Here is a 16,416-nt window from a genome sequence, read left to right on the forward strand (position 1 = left end):
TCACGCAGCACGGACGCACTTTATTTATATGTGTACATATGTATACAGGCGGCTGTACAGCGCAGGGCCCGTGGCCCCCTAGGCTATGGGCCCGGGGATGTGGAGCAGGGCGCCCCTTTTTTGGTCAGGCCTGCTGGGGGCACAGCTTCAGCAGGGCACCGGGAGGTGAGCCCCGCCTCAGGCTTGGTGGCCGGGACCAGGAGGGAAGCAGGTGGCGCTGGGGGCGCTGCGCTGCTGGGTGCACCCTTCGTCGGGGCTGGGGAGGGGGGCTGGGGGTCCGGGGAGAGCTTGGGGGAGGCTGGCTTGGAGCGAGGTCCGCTCAGCGTGGTCCGCTCCTCCACCACCTCCAGCACCCAGCGCTCCCGGCCCCGGGGGGCTTCAGGCGCCAGAGGCACCGAGGGCATGGATTCCTGCAGCCCCTTGGAGTCCGAACCTGGAGGCTGGGGGGCCTGGGCCTTGGCCCCGGGCCGCACGGGCTCTACGACAATAGGCACCGGGGGTGTGCCTGCCTCGCCCGAGCTGCTGCGCCGGCCCGTCTCGTGTTCCTGCACCGGGCTCAGCGCCGCCTTGGCCACGGCCCTGGCCGCCCCGCTCACGCCGTCCTCCGTCTGCACGCTCTGGTGTCGGGTGCCGCTGGCGTCCCTCTCCAGGGTCCGGCCTCCGGGGGTCGTGGCGCGGGGCAGGGTGCAGGCTTCGGCGCCGCCGGGGGACTCCTTCTCTTTACTCGACGCCGGCGGCCTGGGGGCGCCCTCGGGCAGCAGCGGGTCCGCGCCCAGGCTCAGGGGCGACTCCTGGCGGCCCAGGCGGCGGACCGCGACCTGCCGGGGCACGCCAGGAGCCTCAACGGCGGGGGTCTCGCCGTCCGACTCGGCGAGGCTGTGCAGCGCCAGCTCGCCGTGGAAGTCCTTGCGGAAATCCGGGTGGCCCACCTCGAGGCTGTGTTTGCGCAGCGCGCCCTTCTTGTCAGCGCCCAGAGAGGCCCCCAGCTTCTCGGCCGACTGCACGCGTTTGAGGAGCGGCGAGCGCGGGGGCTCAGCGCTCTTGGGGCGCGGGCGCACCACCGGCGGCGACGAGTGCAGCTTGGCCGGGAAGCTCTGCGTGGTGTGCGAGCTGCCCACCGTGTGGCCCGGCAGCGGCGGCGGCGAGGCCTGCGTCGGGGACGGCGTGTGAGCCAACGGCGACAGCGGGATGTTTCCCGCCGACTTGCAGCGCGCAGAGCGGTACTGGCGGTGCAGCTTGGGAGACAGGCCGTGCAGCGTGCTGGGCCGGATGTGGTGCGACGCCGACGACGCCGGCGAGTTGGGCGTACTCGAGGCCGGCGAGCTGCTCTGGGACGAGGCGCCTGCCAGAAGTGGGCGAGGGAGGCTGTAGCGCGTGGCAGGCACAGCCCCGGTCCAGGCCCCGCCCCCAGCCCAGGCCCCGCCCACACCCCACCAGGGCCACGCCCCCGCCCAGGCCAAGCCCCGCCTAGCCCCGCGCAGGCGCTGAGCCTACCTAGGTAGGCGGAGTCAGGCGTGGAGCGGTAGCTGTGGGTGGGCGAGCGTGCGGGCAGCCCGTGCGTGGGCGAGCCCGGGAGGCTGTCGCTGGACGACAGCGAGCGGTTGAGCGACGACAGCGAGCGGCTAGTGTGCAGCAGGTTCGACTGCTTCGTGATCTTGCGGAAGAGGGAGCTGCGCTTCTTGCTAGGGAACAAGGAGGGGCCCCCTACCGTTGACCCGACCGACTCCAGAACTCCCGGGTCGTCCCAAATCACGGCCGCACCCCAGCCCCTGGGACCGCCCACCCCGCCTGGCCCCTCCCTCTGCAGCGCCAACCCACCTATCAAAGCGGAAAGAACTTCCCTTAGCTCCGTCCGCTTGGCTCCTCCCACCTCAGGCCCCACCCATTCCTTTCTGGCCACTCCCCGTCCAAGCTAGAAACACCCTGCAAAACAGAACCGACCTTTTCTGGCCCCGCCCACCTGCATAGCCCCACCCCCTCCAGCTAAACCCACCTCTCAGGGCGGGAAGAAATTCACTTAACTCAGCTCTTTGGGTCCTCTCACTCAAATCCCCCTTCCTTGTCCACGACAAAATCAGTGATCAAAACAGAACACTCTCTTGGCCCCACCCACCTCTCCTAGCTCCTCCTACCTATGCGCGAAGAAATTATTTCAGGCAGCCCAGTCTCGCCTGGAAAGCTCATTCCACATAGAAATCCCTTCTCCTTGCCCCTCTCAGTCTTCTACATACGGGCATCCCAAGGTAGGTCCATCTCTGGACGGCGCCCTCTCCAGTCCACATCTGCTGGCCCTGACCACCTGCCCAGGACACTCCCACAATGCTTTTCTCCCGACCTGGGAGCCTGGCGCAGCTTCCTTTCCCAGCTCCCGCTTCTCCTTCTGTCCTCTTGAGTTTGCTCTTCATTCGGAGCACTTCCCTTCTCCTGTCCTCACCTGTGACCCTCCCACCGTAGCCCCGCCCACTTTTCAGAAAAACCACGCGTGTTCCCAGGGCCTGCTGTTTATAGCCCCGCCCGCCGCATTTGGCCCCACCCACCTCTCCTGGCCCTCCTTGGCAGAGGGCCGCTTGTTCCTCCGAGCCATTTTGCCCTTATAGCTGCTGCGCCTTGCGGGGCCGATGCGGATGGAGGTATTTTCGAAGGGAGTTGTGGTCACTGCTACCTTGTTGCCACTCTGGGGGAAGAAGGAGGGGAAACACTCTGCTGGAGGCTGCTCAGGCAGGCCCAGCTCCCCAGGATCTCCCTACCAACCCTCCAGTATGCTCCCTCCTCTGCACTCACCTTAAGGATCAGTTCAACCACCTCAGGATGCACCATGCCATGCACGGGCTCCCCGTTCACGTGGGTGATGAGGTCCCCGGCACAGAGCCCCGCCTCCTGGGCTGGGCCCCCCTCCTCCACGTGCTGGGTACAAGGCACACCACCGGGGTACGGTTAACAGGATTGGTGACAAGGAAAGCTCCCTACGCTTATGTGCCAGACACCTAGGTCTGCACGCACGGTAATCCTAACACCTTATGAAACAGCAATTATTCTCCCCATTTTACAAATGAAGAAACAGGCTCAGAGAGGGCAGTGACAGCGCGGGTCACAGAGGAGATTCCTCCAGGCTTCCTGGCTCCAGAGGTTGAGCTGTCCCTCATCCCTGGGGGGGACTTCTCTCCCTCCTACCCCACCCTGGGACCCAGACCCCACCCGTGAGTGCTCACCCAGACAATGTGTTGGACACTGTAGACGTCTGAGTCACCCATGTAGACGCGGATGGCACGCAGTGTGAAGCCATACTTCTTGCCAGAGCGTTGGATGGTAATGGGGGAGCGGAGCCCACTGACAGCCGGCGAGTAGTCTCGGCTGGGTGAGGAGTCCCGTGAGGACGGGTTGGAGGAGAGAGATCGTGGGGACATGGGGCTAGCCAGGGGTGAGCTTCCATGGGGCTCCACTGCAGACACAGAACCACGGTCAGAGTCAGGGCCCGCGGGACAGCTCTCCAGCCTCTGTTCCTCCCTCCTCTCAAGTCAAACAAAGTCCCAGGGCTCTCATTGGTTCGTCCCAGAGCCAATCACAGCCCATGGCCAAAATACAGTGTTTTCATTGGCCAAATTCTGGCACAAATGAGGGCAGCTCTTCCCCCCGCCAGGTGGGGCCCTGATCACCTGCAGGAATCATGACAGACAAGGCAGTGGCAGAGGCTGACTTGATGACTTTGCCCCCGGTTCGAGAAGGTCTCTTCTCTACCGCAGGCTCCCCTGACAGCTGTTGATGCCGTGCTCGGCGCAGAACCAGGTCATTGGTGGCCCGAGGGCCTGAGGTGTCTCCATCCTTCGACGGTGGGCAGATGTCGCCTGGGCGTGAGCGATTAGCTGCAACAGAGCAGAGGAGTTAGGGGTCAGTCCAAGGCCACGGACTTCCTGCATGCTGTTCCCTTTGCCTGGAATGCTTTTCCCACTTCTCTCCCTTCCTGGAACGTGAATTTCATGACAGCAGGTGACATATGCATCCACCACAGCTCCTGATACAGATAAGTGTTCAAATATATTTGACTGACTGAGCGTGGAATACGGGGTGTTCCTCATGTTGATGAGAATCCCAGGTTGGGGTGTGTACATGAGATCTTGCATAAACAGTACCAGGGTCATTGAATGCTTAATATATGGCCGCAAGGGAATTGGGGAAGGCGGCAGCAGGGGGCACTCACTGGCCTCAGGGTCCCCGGCGCTGGGGGTGCCATCCTCTTGAGCTGTCTCTTTGGGGGCCCGTGCATCCAGCGAGCCTGGGGGGTCAGAGGTGGGCCGGGGAGGCCTGCGCAGCCGGGCCTCATCCTCGTCCTCTTGGGGGGCGCTGAACCGGCTGGGCTCCAGCAGCGCAGAGAATCGGCGGCGCGCGCCCAATGGTGGACTGGCCTCCCCCTCCAGGAAGGTGGCCTCCGACGCCGAGAAGCGCTTACTGAGCGAAGGGGCCGTGGTCATAGGAGACACGCCCCTTTGGGCCCCGCCCCCGAACCCAGACCTGCCCCTGCTCACATCTCGGGGGAACCCCCTCTCCAGGTCTTCTCGCGGAGGGTCAGGCCACCCAGGCCCTCCCGCTTGCCGGCCACCTTCTCCTCTGGGCCCTTGGCACTCGGCTCCCGCTTGCTGGCCCCCGCTGCCGCCACGGGGGTCTTGGGCTCGTGCTGCGACAGCTGCTCCATACTGCTATACACCTGCAAGCGCGGGTCGGGGGATGGTGGGAGACAAGTCAGGCCCCCAGGTCCCGCCTTCGCTCCCGCGCCAATCAGCTTCCCGCTACTGGACTAGCCCAAGCCACGCTCCGCCCTCCCAAGGCCTGACCCCGCCCAATTCGGGACTGTCCCCCCACCAACTACAATTCTTCAGCTCAGGCCCTACCCCACAGTTAGGCCCTGCCCCGCCCATGCCCTGAAGAATCTGCTCTCCTTCCGCCCCATCTTCCCAGGCCTCACCTAGTTATGCGCACCCTCGCCCAGGCTGGGCCCTGCACCCCTAAATGCTGCTCCTCAAAGCAAGACCTTGTCCCGCCCCAGCCGGTCATCCTCTCCATCCCCAGGTCCTGACCCCGCCCCGTCTGACCTAGCCCCGCCCCACTGTGGCCCCTCGTTTCCACAACTGACCAGGTTCTGGTTAGATTCCACATAATGCCAAAGGCCTGTCCCAAGACCCCCATGCTGCCTGCCCCCAGGCCCCATCACTCCCAGATCCCCGATCCCTCAGACTGAGACCTTGGGAGGGGTACCCTGCTCCCGCAGCCTCCTCAGCCCGGCCCCGCCCAGGTCCCGCCCCCGGCCTCGCCTCGCCCCTGGCCCGGCCTCGGCCCACCTTGCTGAAGCGCGGGGAGCAGGAGGAGAACTGGCGGATCTCCACAGGCTCCTCCTCCGTCGTGTCATCTTCATCGTAGGAGTTCACGTGGTGATACCTGTCTGAACGGGCTGCGGAGGGCGGGGGCCGTGACCGCGAGCAGGGTCCGCACCTCGGATCACGCCCTGCGGGAGCCACGCCCCAGCCCCTGTGTGGGATCTGATTCAGGCCCCGCCCCCTGGCTGGGACCAATCCCCCCCGCCCCCCCCCACGCCTCCAAGGAGGCCTCACCCCCAACCCCGCCCGGGCCGCCCTCCACCTGGCTCGTCTCAGCCAGCCCGCCCCCTCACCTCGCTCCAGGTCCCAGCACTGGCCCCTAGCCCAGGCCCCGCCCAGCTTTAGGAGTCAGCCCTGTCCAGGCCCCGCCCCTACCCCGCCTCGCTTCTTACAGCGTTCTCGGACCGAGCCCCGCCCCTACACAGGCCACGCCCCCCACTCTCAGCACCCCTGCCCCGCCGCCCCCCAACCCCGAAGTCTGGGACGCTGGTCTCCTCTGCAGCTGAGTCCCTTCTCCCCGGATCCCGCCCCCTGCCTCGCTCACTGTCGAAGTAGCTGGTGTCGTCCTCGGACTCCAGGTGGGGGATGAACTCGGCCTTCTGCCTCAGCAGCCCCGTCCAGTCCAGATCTCGAAAGAAACTGTGCTGCTTCACCTCAAAGGCACCGCCTGGGGAGGAAGGGACCGGGGCGCGGGCAGGGAATTGCAGCCACAGCTGATGGCCAGCCCCGCAGCCCAGAGCCCCACCCCTGTCTTCCACCCCAGGGCCACCCCCCGCTCCCTGACGACGGGTCGCCAGCCCTCAGCTTCTCTGCGCAGCAGCCCCCTTACCTGCCCCGAGCCGGACTAGGGGGTTGGTCTGCAGGAGGCTGGATATCAGGAGCTGCGCGTCCGTGGGCAGGGCCTCCTCCCCCTCGGGCCACAGGATGTCGTCTGCAGAGAGAGGGGGGGCTGGGGGTCGCTTTTGGAGTCCACGGGGCCCTGGGCCTGCCCGTGTCCCCAGGCCCCCAGCCTGCCCACTGCGGAGGCACGCACCACTGATGACCTGTCCAAACAGCTCTTCGGGCGTGTCTCCGAAGAAGGGCACGCAGCCCACCAGGAACTCATAGAGAATGATGCCCATGGCCCACCAGTCCACCGGCTTGCCGTAGCCCTGGCGCAGGATGACCTCGGGTGCGATGTACTCTGGGGTCCCACACACCTGGGGGCAGGCCGTCAGCCCGCGCCCTGGCTGCAGGAGGGCCTCGAGGGGGAGCCGCGCCCCCCATCAGGCCCTGGGCCCGCGGTCCGGCCGGGTCACTCCACCCGCGGTGACCCCCGCGCCCGCACACACACCTGTTTGTCCAGGAACTCCCGGGCGTCCTTCTCGATGTGGCCTTCGTACAGGTTGGTGGTGAGGCTCATGAGCCCCATCTTGGAGAGGCCGAAATCCGTGAGCTTGATATGCCCCATGGAGGTGATGAGGAGGCTGCAGACAAGGCCGGGGGCTCAGAAGCGAGGCCCATCCGGGACACTCCCGGCCCTTCCCTGCTGGGGCCTCCCGCGGGGCAGGGCGGAGGGACGGGGAAGCTCACTTGTCGGGCTTGAGGTCGCGGTGCACGATGCCGTAGTTGTGCAGGTACTCGAGCGCCAGCACCGTCTCTGCGAAGTACATGCGGGCCATCTCCACCGGCAGCGCCCCGATGTTCTTCAGCAAGGTGGCGCAGTCGCCCCCTGCCGGCGAAGGAGCAGGCCCGTTGAAGAGGGAGGCACCTGGCTAGGTGCGCCGTGGCACCAGGTCCTCGCCTCACGCTGCCCCCATTTTACAGGGAAGGACAAGTGAAGCTCAGAGAGGGGCCTCCGTCTCCGCGGGTCACACGGGGAGTGCCCTCTACCAGGCTCCTCTCTGCCTCTTAGCCATCCTCCAGGGCTGGTATGAGCTGACACTCAGAGAGAGGCTGGGTCAGGCAGGGAGATGAGGGTGGAGGTGAGATTCGGTCAGGACCCAGCCTGCCTGCTTATCGACTGAGTCTGGGAGCACGGCCCTCGATCTCCTGGGGTTAAGTTGTGAGGGTTTGGGGGGCCTTGAAATGTAGATTCCTGGCCCCCACCAGGTTTACTGCAAGCAGCATCTCCCTCAATATCCATTCCTCCTTTTTCTCCCAAGGCCCAGATTTCCTTCCTGGTGCAGCAGCTGGGTCAGCTTGTAACTCAAATTGCTCCAGTGAGTCAGCCCTCAGACATTTCCCTCTATTTTCACAAAAATTGCTAAACTCGTAGGATGTGAACTGGGATCTGCTGAATGGCAACCTTGCCTGTCTAGAGGGAATTCCACACGTGGGAGAGCAGAGCCAAGAGTTGGAGAGATTCATGATGACATAGTTTGAGCACCTAGATACAGCCATTCCTGAAGGTGACATTGATTTTTTGATCACGTCAATAAGTTTCTTCTTTCCTTTTTTGTTTTCCTTGAGCCAGATTTAGGTGGGTGTCAGAAACTGACAAATCAGACTCTCTGAGGGTGGGGCCCAGGACTCTGCATTTGGCTACAACCCCAGGTAATCCTGACACACACTTATGGTAAGAACCAAGCTGAACTGACTTTCAAATAAGACTTGGGGGCTTGGCCATACTCAGGAGGTCCTGAGCATACACATCTACTGAGATCCACGAAAGAGATCTCAATTCTGCCCACTTCTCTCCTCCTCCACATGACCTTGGACTTGTGCAGTCCCTCCATCTTGGCCTTCCTGCTTCTGTGCTCTGCATAGCAGCTAAATAGACATTCTTACCACATGAGGCAGACCATGTCAACCCTGCTTAAAGCCCGCCGGCAGCTTCCTGTTGCACACAGAATGAGATCCGGGGCCCCAGGCTCTGCGAGGCCCTGCGTGCTCCCCCAGCACTCTCTGCCCTCATCTCCCCCGCCCTCCCTCTTGCTCCTTCACTCGCTCCAGCTCCAGTGGTTTCCTCGCTGCTCCTCCAAATCCAGACACCTTCTTGTCTAAGAAACTTTGTGCTTGGGGCTCCCTCTTCCCGGTATAGTGCAGGCCTCAGAGCGGCCCCTGCCCACCCATGTCCCCAGGGCCTCCTGGAGCCTAATGGTCCTGTGGCTACCCTTACTGTAGGAAATGACCTTGTCTCCTTTGGCTTGTGTTTCTTGTTTACTGACTGTCCACACAGACCAGAATATAACCTTCACGAGGGAGAGGTGTGTCCATCTGGGACCCCATTGTGCCACTGGTGCCTGGCACTGCATGAGGCATGAGGGAGATGATGAGGGGACATCTGTTGGGTGACTGGATGGTTGCCTAAGGCTTGGGGGCAGCATAGCTGTAGCCATGAGACCGTGTGTGTCCTAAAAACCACAGGACATGGGGGAGGGGCAATGGATGGATTCATATTTGGGTGAACGTAAGCATGAAGGGATGGAGAAACAAATGAAAAAGATATACATCAGTGATTGGATGGATGGATAATAAACTGATAAACTGACGGATGAATTGTGGATGAATGGATGGAGATAGCCAGCTGGCAAGAGAAGATGGATGGATGCTGGAATGGAGGTTTGGATGAATGAATAAAAATATGGATAGTGGACGGATGGATGATGGATTAGTAAATAGATAAGTAGACATTGATGGGTTGGTGGATGGCTAGTAGGTGGTTGAATAAATAAATGGATGAATGAATGACTAGATATAAGAAAAGACGGTTGGTGAACAATAGATGTACAACACAAGGAATGAACCCCAGTGTAAACTATGGTCTTTAGTTAATAACAATGGTTCATCAGCCAATATTGGTTTATCAGTCATAACAAATGGACCAACTAACACAAGATGTAAGTAACAGGGGAAAGTGTGTGGGGGGACTCAATGTAATTTCCAGTCAATTTTTCTATAAACCTAAAACTGCTCTAAAAAATGAAGTCTATTAATTAAAAAAAATAGATGTGGGGCCGGCCCGGTGGCGTAGCGGTTAAATGCGCACGTTCCACTTCGGCGGCCCGGGGTTCGCCGGTTCGGATCCCGGGTGCAGACATGACACCGCTTGGCAAACCATGCTGTGGCAGGCGTCCCACATATAAACTAGAGGAAGATGGGCACGGATGTGAGCTCAGGGCGTCTTCCTCAGCAAAAAGAGGAGGATTGACAGCAGTTAGCTCAGGGCTAATCTTCTTCAAAAAAAAATAATAATAAAAAATAGATGTAAAATGGATAAACAGATACATGGATAGACAAACAGATGGAAAATCAACTGGATGGATGACTGGGTGGAGAGATGGCGCGTGGACGTACATGGAAAGATGCAAAGACAGATGGATCAGCAAATGAATAGATGGAAGGAGGGATGAATGGATGGATAATTGGACAGCTATATCTATATGGAATGAAAGGAAGACAGATAGAGAAGCCAATCGGTGGCTGGATATAGATAAACAGATGCAATGGATGATCACTGACTGGATAGATAAACAGGTGGATACACACACAGGTGGGCAGTCAGTATGGTGACTGGGCCTCAGGCAGGCCACTCAGCACCCCAGACCAGCGTGCATCCGCCCCTCTTCCCCGCAGCCCCGCAGGCAGCCACACCTTCCACATACTCCATGACCATGCAGAGGTGGCGCCGGGTCTCGAAGGAGCAGAACATGCCGACCACGAAGGGGTTCTCCGCGAAGGTGAGGATGTCGCGCTCCACGAAGGCCTGCTGGATCTGGTTGCGGAGGATCAGGTTCTGCTTGTTGATCTTCTTCATGGCGAAGCGCTGCCGTGTGTCCCGGTGCCGCACCAGGTAGACGGCCCTGCAGGGGGAGAGAGCGAGGACCGGCCGTCACCTCCGAGACACCCGGCCTCCGCCACCCTCCCCCCGCCAGAGCCCCGGGTGGCTCACCCGTAGGCACCATTGCTTATGAGCTTGATGGTCTCAAAGTCATTCTCTCCAGGTGGTTTCTTAGCCTTCGTGGTGGTGCTGCGGCCCTGCAGGAGAAAGATGGAGACCACCACCATCATCATCATAAGATTGAGAGTCTTGCTACTCCATTTTACACATGGGAAAACTGAGGCACGGGGAGGTCCTTCATCCAAGTGCCACAGTGAGGGAGTAACAAAGTCGGGACTTGAACCCAAAACCGTCTGACTCTGAAGCTGTATTCCTAACTTCTTTCCATTACGAAAGAAGCCCACAAAATGGAGAATCTCTCTAATATATAAAGAGTTCCCAGAAATAAATAACAACAACCCTAGCAATTGAAGAGAAAAAATAGGCAAGCTATGTGAACTAGAATTAGAGCTCTTCACCATTGAAAAGATGAACTTCACATATAATGACAGAAGGACAAATTGAAACTATTCTCAAGATACCACTTTTTACCTAGCAGATTGGTAAAAAGAAATCCAAAAGGCTGGCACACTCTGTGGGCAAAGCTGTGGGGAAACAGGTACTTTCATGCCTTGCTGTTGGGAGTGTAAATTGGTTCAACCCCCATGGAAGGTACTTTGCTGTGTATCATAACTACAAATGCATGTTCCCTTTGACGCAGCAATTTCACCTCTGCATTGATGCTACAGATATGCTTGCACAGGTGAAAAATGACATATGTAGTATCTTGCTCATTGCAACATTGGAAACAATCCATATGTTAATCTATAGGAAATTGGTTAAATAAACATGAGGGGTATCTGTAATGAGGAATATTGTGCCACTGTCAAAAAGGAATGAGGACTCTCTCAGTACAGTGATTCAGACAGTTCTGAAAAGGATTATATTAAGCAGGAAAAAAGCAAGGAACAATATGTACTGCACGCTTTTGTGTAAAAAAAAGTGGCAAAACAGAGCTATCTGATCATATTTGGGGGGTGCTCAGCAGCACATACACTAATAATATCTGGGGGATGTAGGGAGATGGGGGCCAAGAGTGGGCATAAGTTTTTTGCTGTATACCTTTTTTGAAAAGTATTTTTCTTTTTCTCAGGGACAAAGAGATTTATTTCATAAATTCTATACAAAAAGACCTATGAGATATAAAAATATTGAACTTGTATGCTCCTAAGAACGTAGCCTGATGCAAAAATTGACAGAATTACTGGGAGAAATTGCTCAAAACAAAGATTTAACACATCTCTCTCAGAAGCTATTAGCTCGATCAGGCCCCTCCCCCCAAAAATGAATAGGGAGATGGAAGATTTGAATCACTCAATTAACAAGTTTGCTTGAATGGAATTATGTAGAATCCTACAAATGACAATTAAAGATAAATACCTTTTTAGTGTTTTAGACTTTTGAGTGATGTCATTCCATTACCTATTCAAGAAATTAAACAAACGGCATGTGTAGTGAGATTCTTTTCAATATATACAGCATATATAAAGGAAAGATGTGTGTGTGTGTGTGTGTGAACTCACAGACACAATCTGAAACAAAGGTCACAAGCTCAAGCGCCTTCAGGGGCCAGGCAGGCCAGGTGGAGGCCCCGGGTGACTAGGGGGCAGGTGCCCCATATCTTAGGGAAACCCCCACTCAATGCCAGCTGGTTCCACTACAGTGGTGTCAGAATTTCTGATTTTTCAAAAGAAGGCTCAAACCTAGATTTTGAGGGAAAATATTCTGATTTCTATATTTTGCTTCAAATTTTTGAAACACCAGGCAGTTCAGAGCAAACATGTGTGTGGCTGTCATGGCAAGTGGCCTCCACTGGACAAGCAGAACACCTGCCAAAGTGTGGTCGGCCTGGGGCAGGATTGTGGCAATATTCACTATGCTGAGCTGTCAACGCAGAGACACTCAACCCACTCGAAACCCCACACAGGGCTCCTCGATCAATTAGACAGAACTACCACACGACCCAGCAGTTCTGCTCCTGGGTCTATACCCCAAAGAACTAAAACAGTTGTTCCAACCAATACTCGTACACAAACGTTCACAGCAGCACTATTCACACAGTCGCCAGAAGATGGACACGACCCCAGTGCCCGCCAGTGGACGGTGGACAGATGAACCCGGCCCACCCCGCCGGCGGAATGGTGTCCAGCCAGAAGGAGGAAGGAAGCTGTAATTCAGGCCACACACTAATGAGCTCTGAGAACATCACGCCAGACACGAGAGGCCACAGGGTGAATGTGAATTTATACAAAATATCTAGAAACTTATATGAAATACAAATTCATGTGAAATGTATATGAAATATCCAGAATAGGCAAATGCACAGACAGAAAGCAGATCTGCGGTCGCCAGGGGCTGACAGGAGGGGGGATGGGGAATAGCTGCTTAAATGGGTACAGGGATTCCTGTCGGGGTGATGCGACATTCTGGAACCAGATGGAGGTGACAGCCGTACATCGTAAGTGGACTGAATACCACTGAATCGTTCATTTTAAAACGGTCAAAATGACATATCTTATGTTATGTGTAGTTTACTAGGAAGAGAAAAAAGGTCACGGAGGAAAAGCCATTAGAAACCCATTTTACAGATGGGGAAACTGAGGCTCGGGGTGACCGAGAGATCCACCCAGCCTCCACAGAGCCAGGAGGCGAGCCCAGCCTGTCGGGCCAAACAGAGTGCCGACCGCTGGGCCACCTGGCCTTACCTCGGAGAGGTCGTCCTGCTCCGGCGTGTTGGAGCCCCCGCTGTCCTGCTCCTCCCGGTGCACCACGTCTAGGGAGGGACCAAGGGTGAGCGGGGCCTGAGGTCTGGGGTTCGCCCACAGCCCCCCCGTGTCCCCCGGCTGGCACCTGGAAAGGGGTCACGGGCGAGACCCAGCTGGCGGATGATGTATCGGGGGATGTCGGTCTTGACCAGGTGGCCCTCCTTGGCGTGGCCCTCGGCTGCCTCCAGCAGGTGGTAGAATTCCTCGGGGTTGAACTCCTGAGGCAGGTCAGAGAGGGGCTCACGGACGTTCGGGGGGCGCCCACCCGCCCAGCCCCGCCCGCGCCCAGGCCCCTCACCAGGCACTCGAGCAGCCTCGCGGGGCGCGAGATGATGATGAGCAGCTTCTTCACCAGCTGAGTGACGAAGGCCACCTCCAGGCTCTCGGAGCGTTCATAGGCCTGGGGGCACAGCGGCGGCGGGGGGGGCTCACCAGTGCCGCCCCTCCACCAGGCCCCTCTCCCAACCCCTCTGGGCACACACTGCTGCTGCTGTCCCATTTTGTAGGAGAGGAAACTGAGGCCCGGGCAACCCAGGAAAAACAATGATGACGATATGATCCTAGCAAACACCGTCCTAAAACCCTCACTCAATTTCTCTTCAAAACAGGCCGACGCAGAATCCCTCTGCCTGGCATGCTCTCCCCTCCCATCCCTGAGTGGTTCCCTACTTCCCCTCCTTCAGAGCTCAGCTCGGTTGTCACTTCCTCACGGAGGCCTGCTCTGACCCCCCACCTCAATCTAAAACTGCAGCCCGCCTCCTGGCAGCCCCCTCAAATGCCAGCCCTCCACGGCCCCTTTCTTCTATCACATGAGTCCCCTCGGAACACGCCGTGTATTAATTTCTCCATCACATCTCTCAGGCCAAGAGGAAGAAGAGGCGACGAGGTGCTCGCCTTGGGCATCAAAACCCTCAGGCCTCAAGACAACTAATATTTTAATGCAATATTTGAAAAAAATCAGAATTCATGCAAAAACTCCATGATAAACAAAATAGTAAACTTTAAATAGAACCAGGATCCCAGCCGGCTGTGCCATGTCAGACTGGAGCTTGAAGCAAAAGGAAAAGTGAACAGTAACCTATCTGTGTTTTTCAAATGCCTAGTGGCTTTAATGAAAATATTATTATTGATGAGTTTGTTTCCATTAAAACCAGGAAAGCATAAGTATAACAAATTCTGGTTTAATTATAAACAAAATTTTAAAGTTAAAATAATGTTGTTTTAATACATCTGCTTTTCAATTTTCTCAATAAGTACTTTAATGTTCTGAGGGGAAAAAATGAATCACTTGCCTTATCCTAGTCCCGGCTGTGTTTTATTTTATTTCCAGGTAAAAATTTTGGAATTTTATTTGTTCATTTGATTTCCAGCTGACTCTCCAGCTTCTAGCCCAGTGCTGGGCCCATAGTAGGTGCTTAATAAATATTTGTGGAATTAATGAATGAGTGAATCCCATTTTTATAGCAAAAGGACTGAGGCACAGAGAGGTTAAGTGACTTGGCAAAGGCTGCACAGCAAGTAAGTGATGAGCTGGATGTGAATCCAGGCCATCTGGAATCTGTGCTCTTAACTCCTACACACCTAGTGGCAGGGTCCAGACTCAAACCAGATCTGATGCCAAAGCCCATACTGACCCCAAAGTACTACCCTCTGGGTCTGGACAGAGGGCCTGGAGCCCAGAACCCCATATTCTGGTCCTTGTGTGCTTTTCCAATCTCATCTCCTCAAGACAGTACAATTACTTGGCCTCTGTGCTCCTGGAATTTCCCAGGCTGCCTTGTCACCTCAGGGCCTTTGCATGTGCTGTTAACCCTGCTCAGGACACATTCCCCCTGGCTTTTCTCATAGCTGTCGCCTCCTCATTATTCTTGTCCCATTTCAACGTCACCTCCTCCAGGGAGGCCTCCTGGACCTTGCAAGGGAGGCCCTGACACTCCATCCAGTTGTCCTGTTCTTTTGCTTCATAGCCCTGAACATCAGCTGAAATCATCAAATTCCTTGATTTGTTGGTTTCCACGTTGCCCTTCCATCTCCCACACTAGACTCTCAACCCCAGGGGGGGCAGGAATATTGCTCTGGTTTCTTCACTGCTGTGTTCCCAGCGCCCCAGCACACAGTTGGTGTTCAATAAATGCTCTCCATGATCATCGACTTGAATGAGGGGGGGAGGGCATTATCCTGTTTACTTTCATTTATTAATTTAGTTATCCATCCATTGAGCCAGCATTTACTGAGCACCTACTGTGTACTGGACACCGAAGAAACGGCCAACTTCACTCCCCACCTGCGGGGCTGACACTTGAGTAGGCGGGACAAGAAATAAGATCAGCAAAACTACGCCTTATGACGGCTGGGTGCCAAGTGCCAAGGAGAAAGCTAAGGAGAGGGTGGGAGGCGAGCTGGGCCCGGGTCTGAGGTGTGAACTAACTCGGAGGCCGCCCGCCAAGATCCGGGCGCACTCACGTCCTGCAGCAGCTTCTCCAGGTTCTCCTGCAGCTCGTAGAAGTAGACGGTGGTGATGAGGCCGTCGCGGGACTTGGCGAGGCAGTCGCGCGCCAGCTCGATGATCTGGTGGTGGATGAAGCTGAGCACGCCGTCGGCCAGCGGCAGCACGCTGTCGGGCTCGTAGGCGCGGGCGAAGTCGCGCAGCTTCTCCTCCATTTGCGCAGTGGCCTGCGTGGGCGACCGGACAGGGCGGCGGTGCGGGCGCGGGGCGGCTCGCCGGCCACCAGGGGGCGCGCGGGGCGGAGGCTAGCGGGCGCGCCCCCCGCGAGCCCCCCCACCCGGCGCTCACCTTGGGGAAGCGCTCCTTGTAGACGTGGTTCATCATCACGATCTCGTTGTCGTAGGAGGAGGGGGAGCGCCCGGGGCTGCGGGGAGAGGAGCCCACCGGTCCAGCGCGCCGCCTGCGACACGGCTTGGGCCGGGACCGGGGGACCCGCGGGGCCGCCGGCGGGGAGAGTCCGCGCCGCCCACCTGAGGCTCCGCGAGCGCGGGCGCACGGCCGGGGAGCGGCGGCCGCCATCCTCGTCGGTGATGCTCTCGGTGCTGCCAAAGTGCTTGGAGAGGAAGTGCAGCTCGTCCACGGTGGGCTGGTAGGGCAGCTGGTGCAGGCGCTCCTGGGAGGAGCAGGAAGACTGCGGGGAGGGGCGGGGCCGGGGTCAGACCGCCGCGGCCCCCCACGGCTCGGGCGGGACCCCGGGCTGGGACTCCCGGGGCGGGCGGGCCACTGGGCAGGGCCGGGAGCGGGTCTGGACTTAGGTTCCTTGGATCCCTGGACTCGGGTTGGGGACTCCTGGCGACAGACAGGGGGACAGGGACACAGATGACAATGACACAGACACGGAGGTGGCCAGAGGGAGCCTGCTAAAACCCTCCTCTGTTCAGAAGCCCCCTTGGCTCCCGCGCTCAGGGTGACCGGCGA

At 57.8% G+C, this 16,416-nt stretch overlaps 1 protein-coding gene across 4 annotated transcripts in view; it reads right to left on the reverse strand.

Annotated features, from left to right (window-relative positions):
- MAST1 (microtubule associated serine/threonine kinase 1) overlaps nucleotides 1-16,416 on the reverse strand; it is a 27,033-nt gene continuing 10,617 nt past the window's right edge. For 2 of the 4 annotated variants that reach the window (XM_070623573.1, XM_070623572.1), the window contains 22 exons: nucleotides 15,969-16,129; nucleotides 15,787-15,862; nucleotides 15,456-15,665; nucleotides 13,291-13,392; nucleotides 13,078-13,210; nucleotides 12,933-13,000; nucleotides 10,240-10,325; nucleotides 9,942-10,150; nucleotides 6,939-7,077; nucleotides 6,700-6,832; nucleotides 6,400-6,565; nucleotides 6,196-6,297; nucleotides 5,911-6,033; nucleotides 5,331-5,440; nucleotides 4,521-4,699; nucleotides 4,196-4,443; nucleotides 3,654-3,860; nucleotides 3,210-3,439; nucleotides 2,782-2,904; nucleotides 2,538-2,674; nucleotides 1,495-1,682; nucleotides 1-1,342 (listed from right to left, as the gene is read on the reverse strand). In XM_070623573.1, the coding sequence (XP_070479674.1) occupies nucleotides 84-1,342; nucleotides 1,495-1,682; nucleotides 2,538-2,674; nucleotides 2,782-2,904; nucleotides 3,210-3,439; nucleotides 3,654-3,860; nucleotides 4,196-4,443; nucleotides 4,521-4,699; nucleotides 5,331-5,440; nucleotides 5,911-6,033; nucleotides 6,196-6,297; nucleotides 6,400-6,565; nucleotides 6,700-6,832; nucleotides 6,939-7,077; nucleotides 9,942-10,150; nucleotides 10,240-10,325; nucleotides 12,933-13,000; nucleotides 13,078-13,210; nucleotides 13,291-13,392; nucleotides 15,456-15,665; nucleotides 15,787-15,862; nucleotides 15,969-16,129 (4,389 nt within the window). In that variant the 3' untranslated portion in view covers nucleotides 1-83. Of the gene's footprint in view, nucleotides 1,343-1,494; nucleotides 1,683-2,537; nucleotides 2,675-2,781; nucleotides 2,905-3,209; nucleotides 3,440-3,653; nucleotides 3,861-4,195; nucleotides 4,444-4,520; nucleotides 4,700-5,330; nucleotides 5,441-5,910; nucleotides 6,034-6,195; nucleotides 6,298-6,399; nucleotides 6,596-6,699; nucleotides 6,833-6,938; nucleotides 7,078-9,941; nucleotides 10,151-10,239; nucleotides 10,326-12,932; nucleotides 13,001-13,077; nucleotides 13,211-13,290; nucleotides 13,393-15,455; nucleotides 15,666-15,786; nucleotides 15,863-15,968; nucleotides 16,130-16,416 lie in introns of all 4 variants that reach the window. The other 2 variants (XM_070623571.1, XM_070623570.1) reach the window with 1 other exon arrangement.

Source organism: Equus przewalskii, chromosome 6 (assembly GCF_037783145.1).
Source record: "Equus przewalskii isolate Varuska chromosome 6, EquPr2, whole genome shotgun sequence".
NCBI classification, from domain to species: Eukaryota; Metazoa; Chordata; class Mammalia; order Perissodactyla; family Equidae; genus Equus; species Equus przewalskii.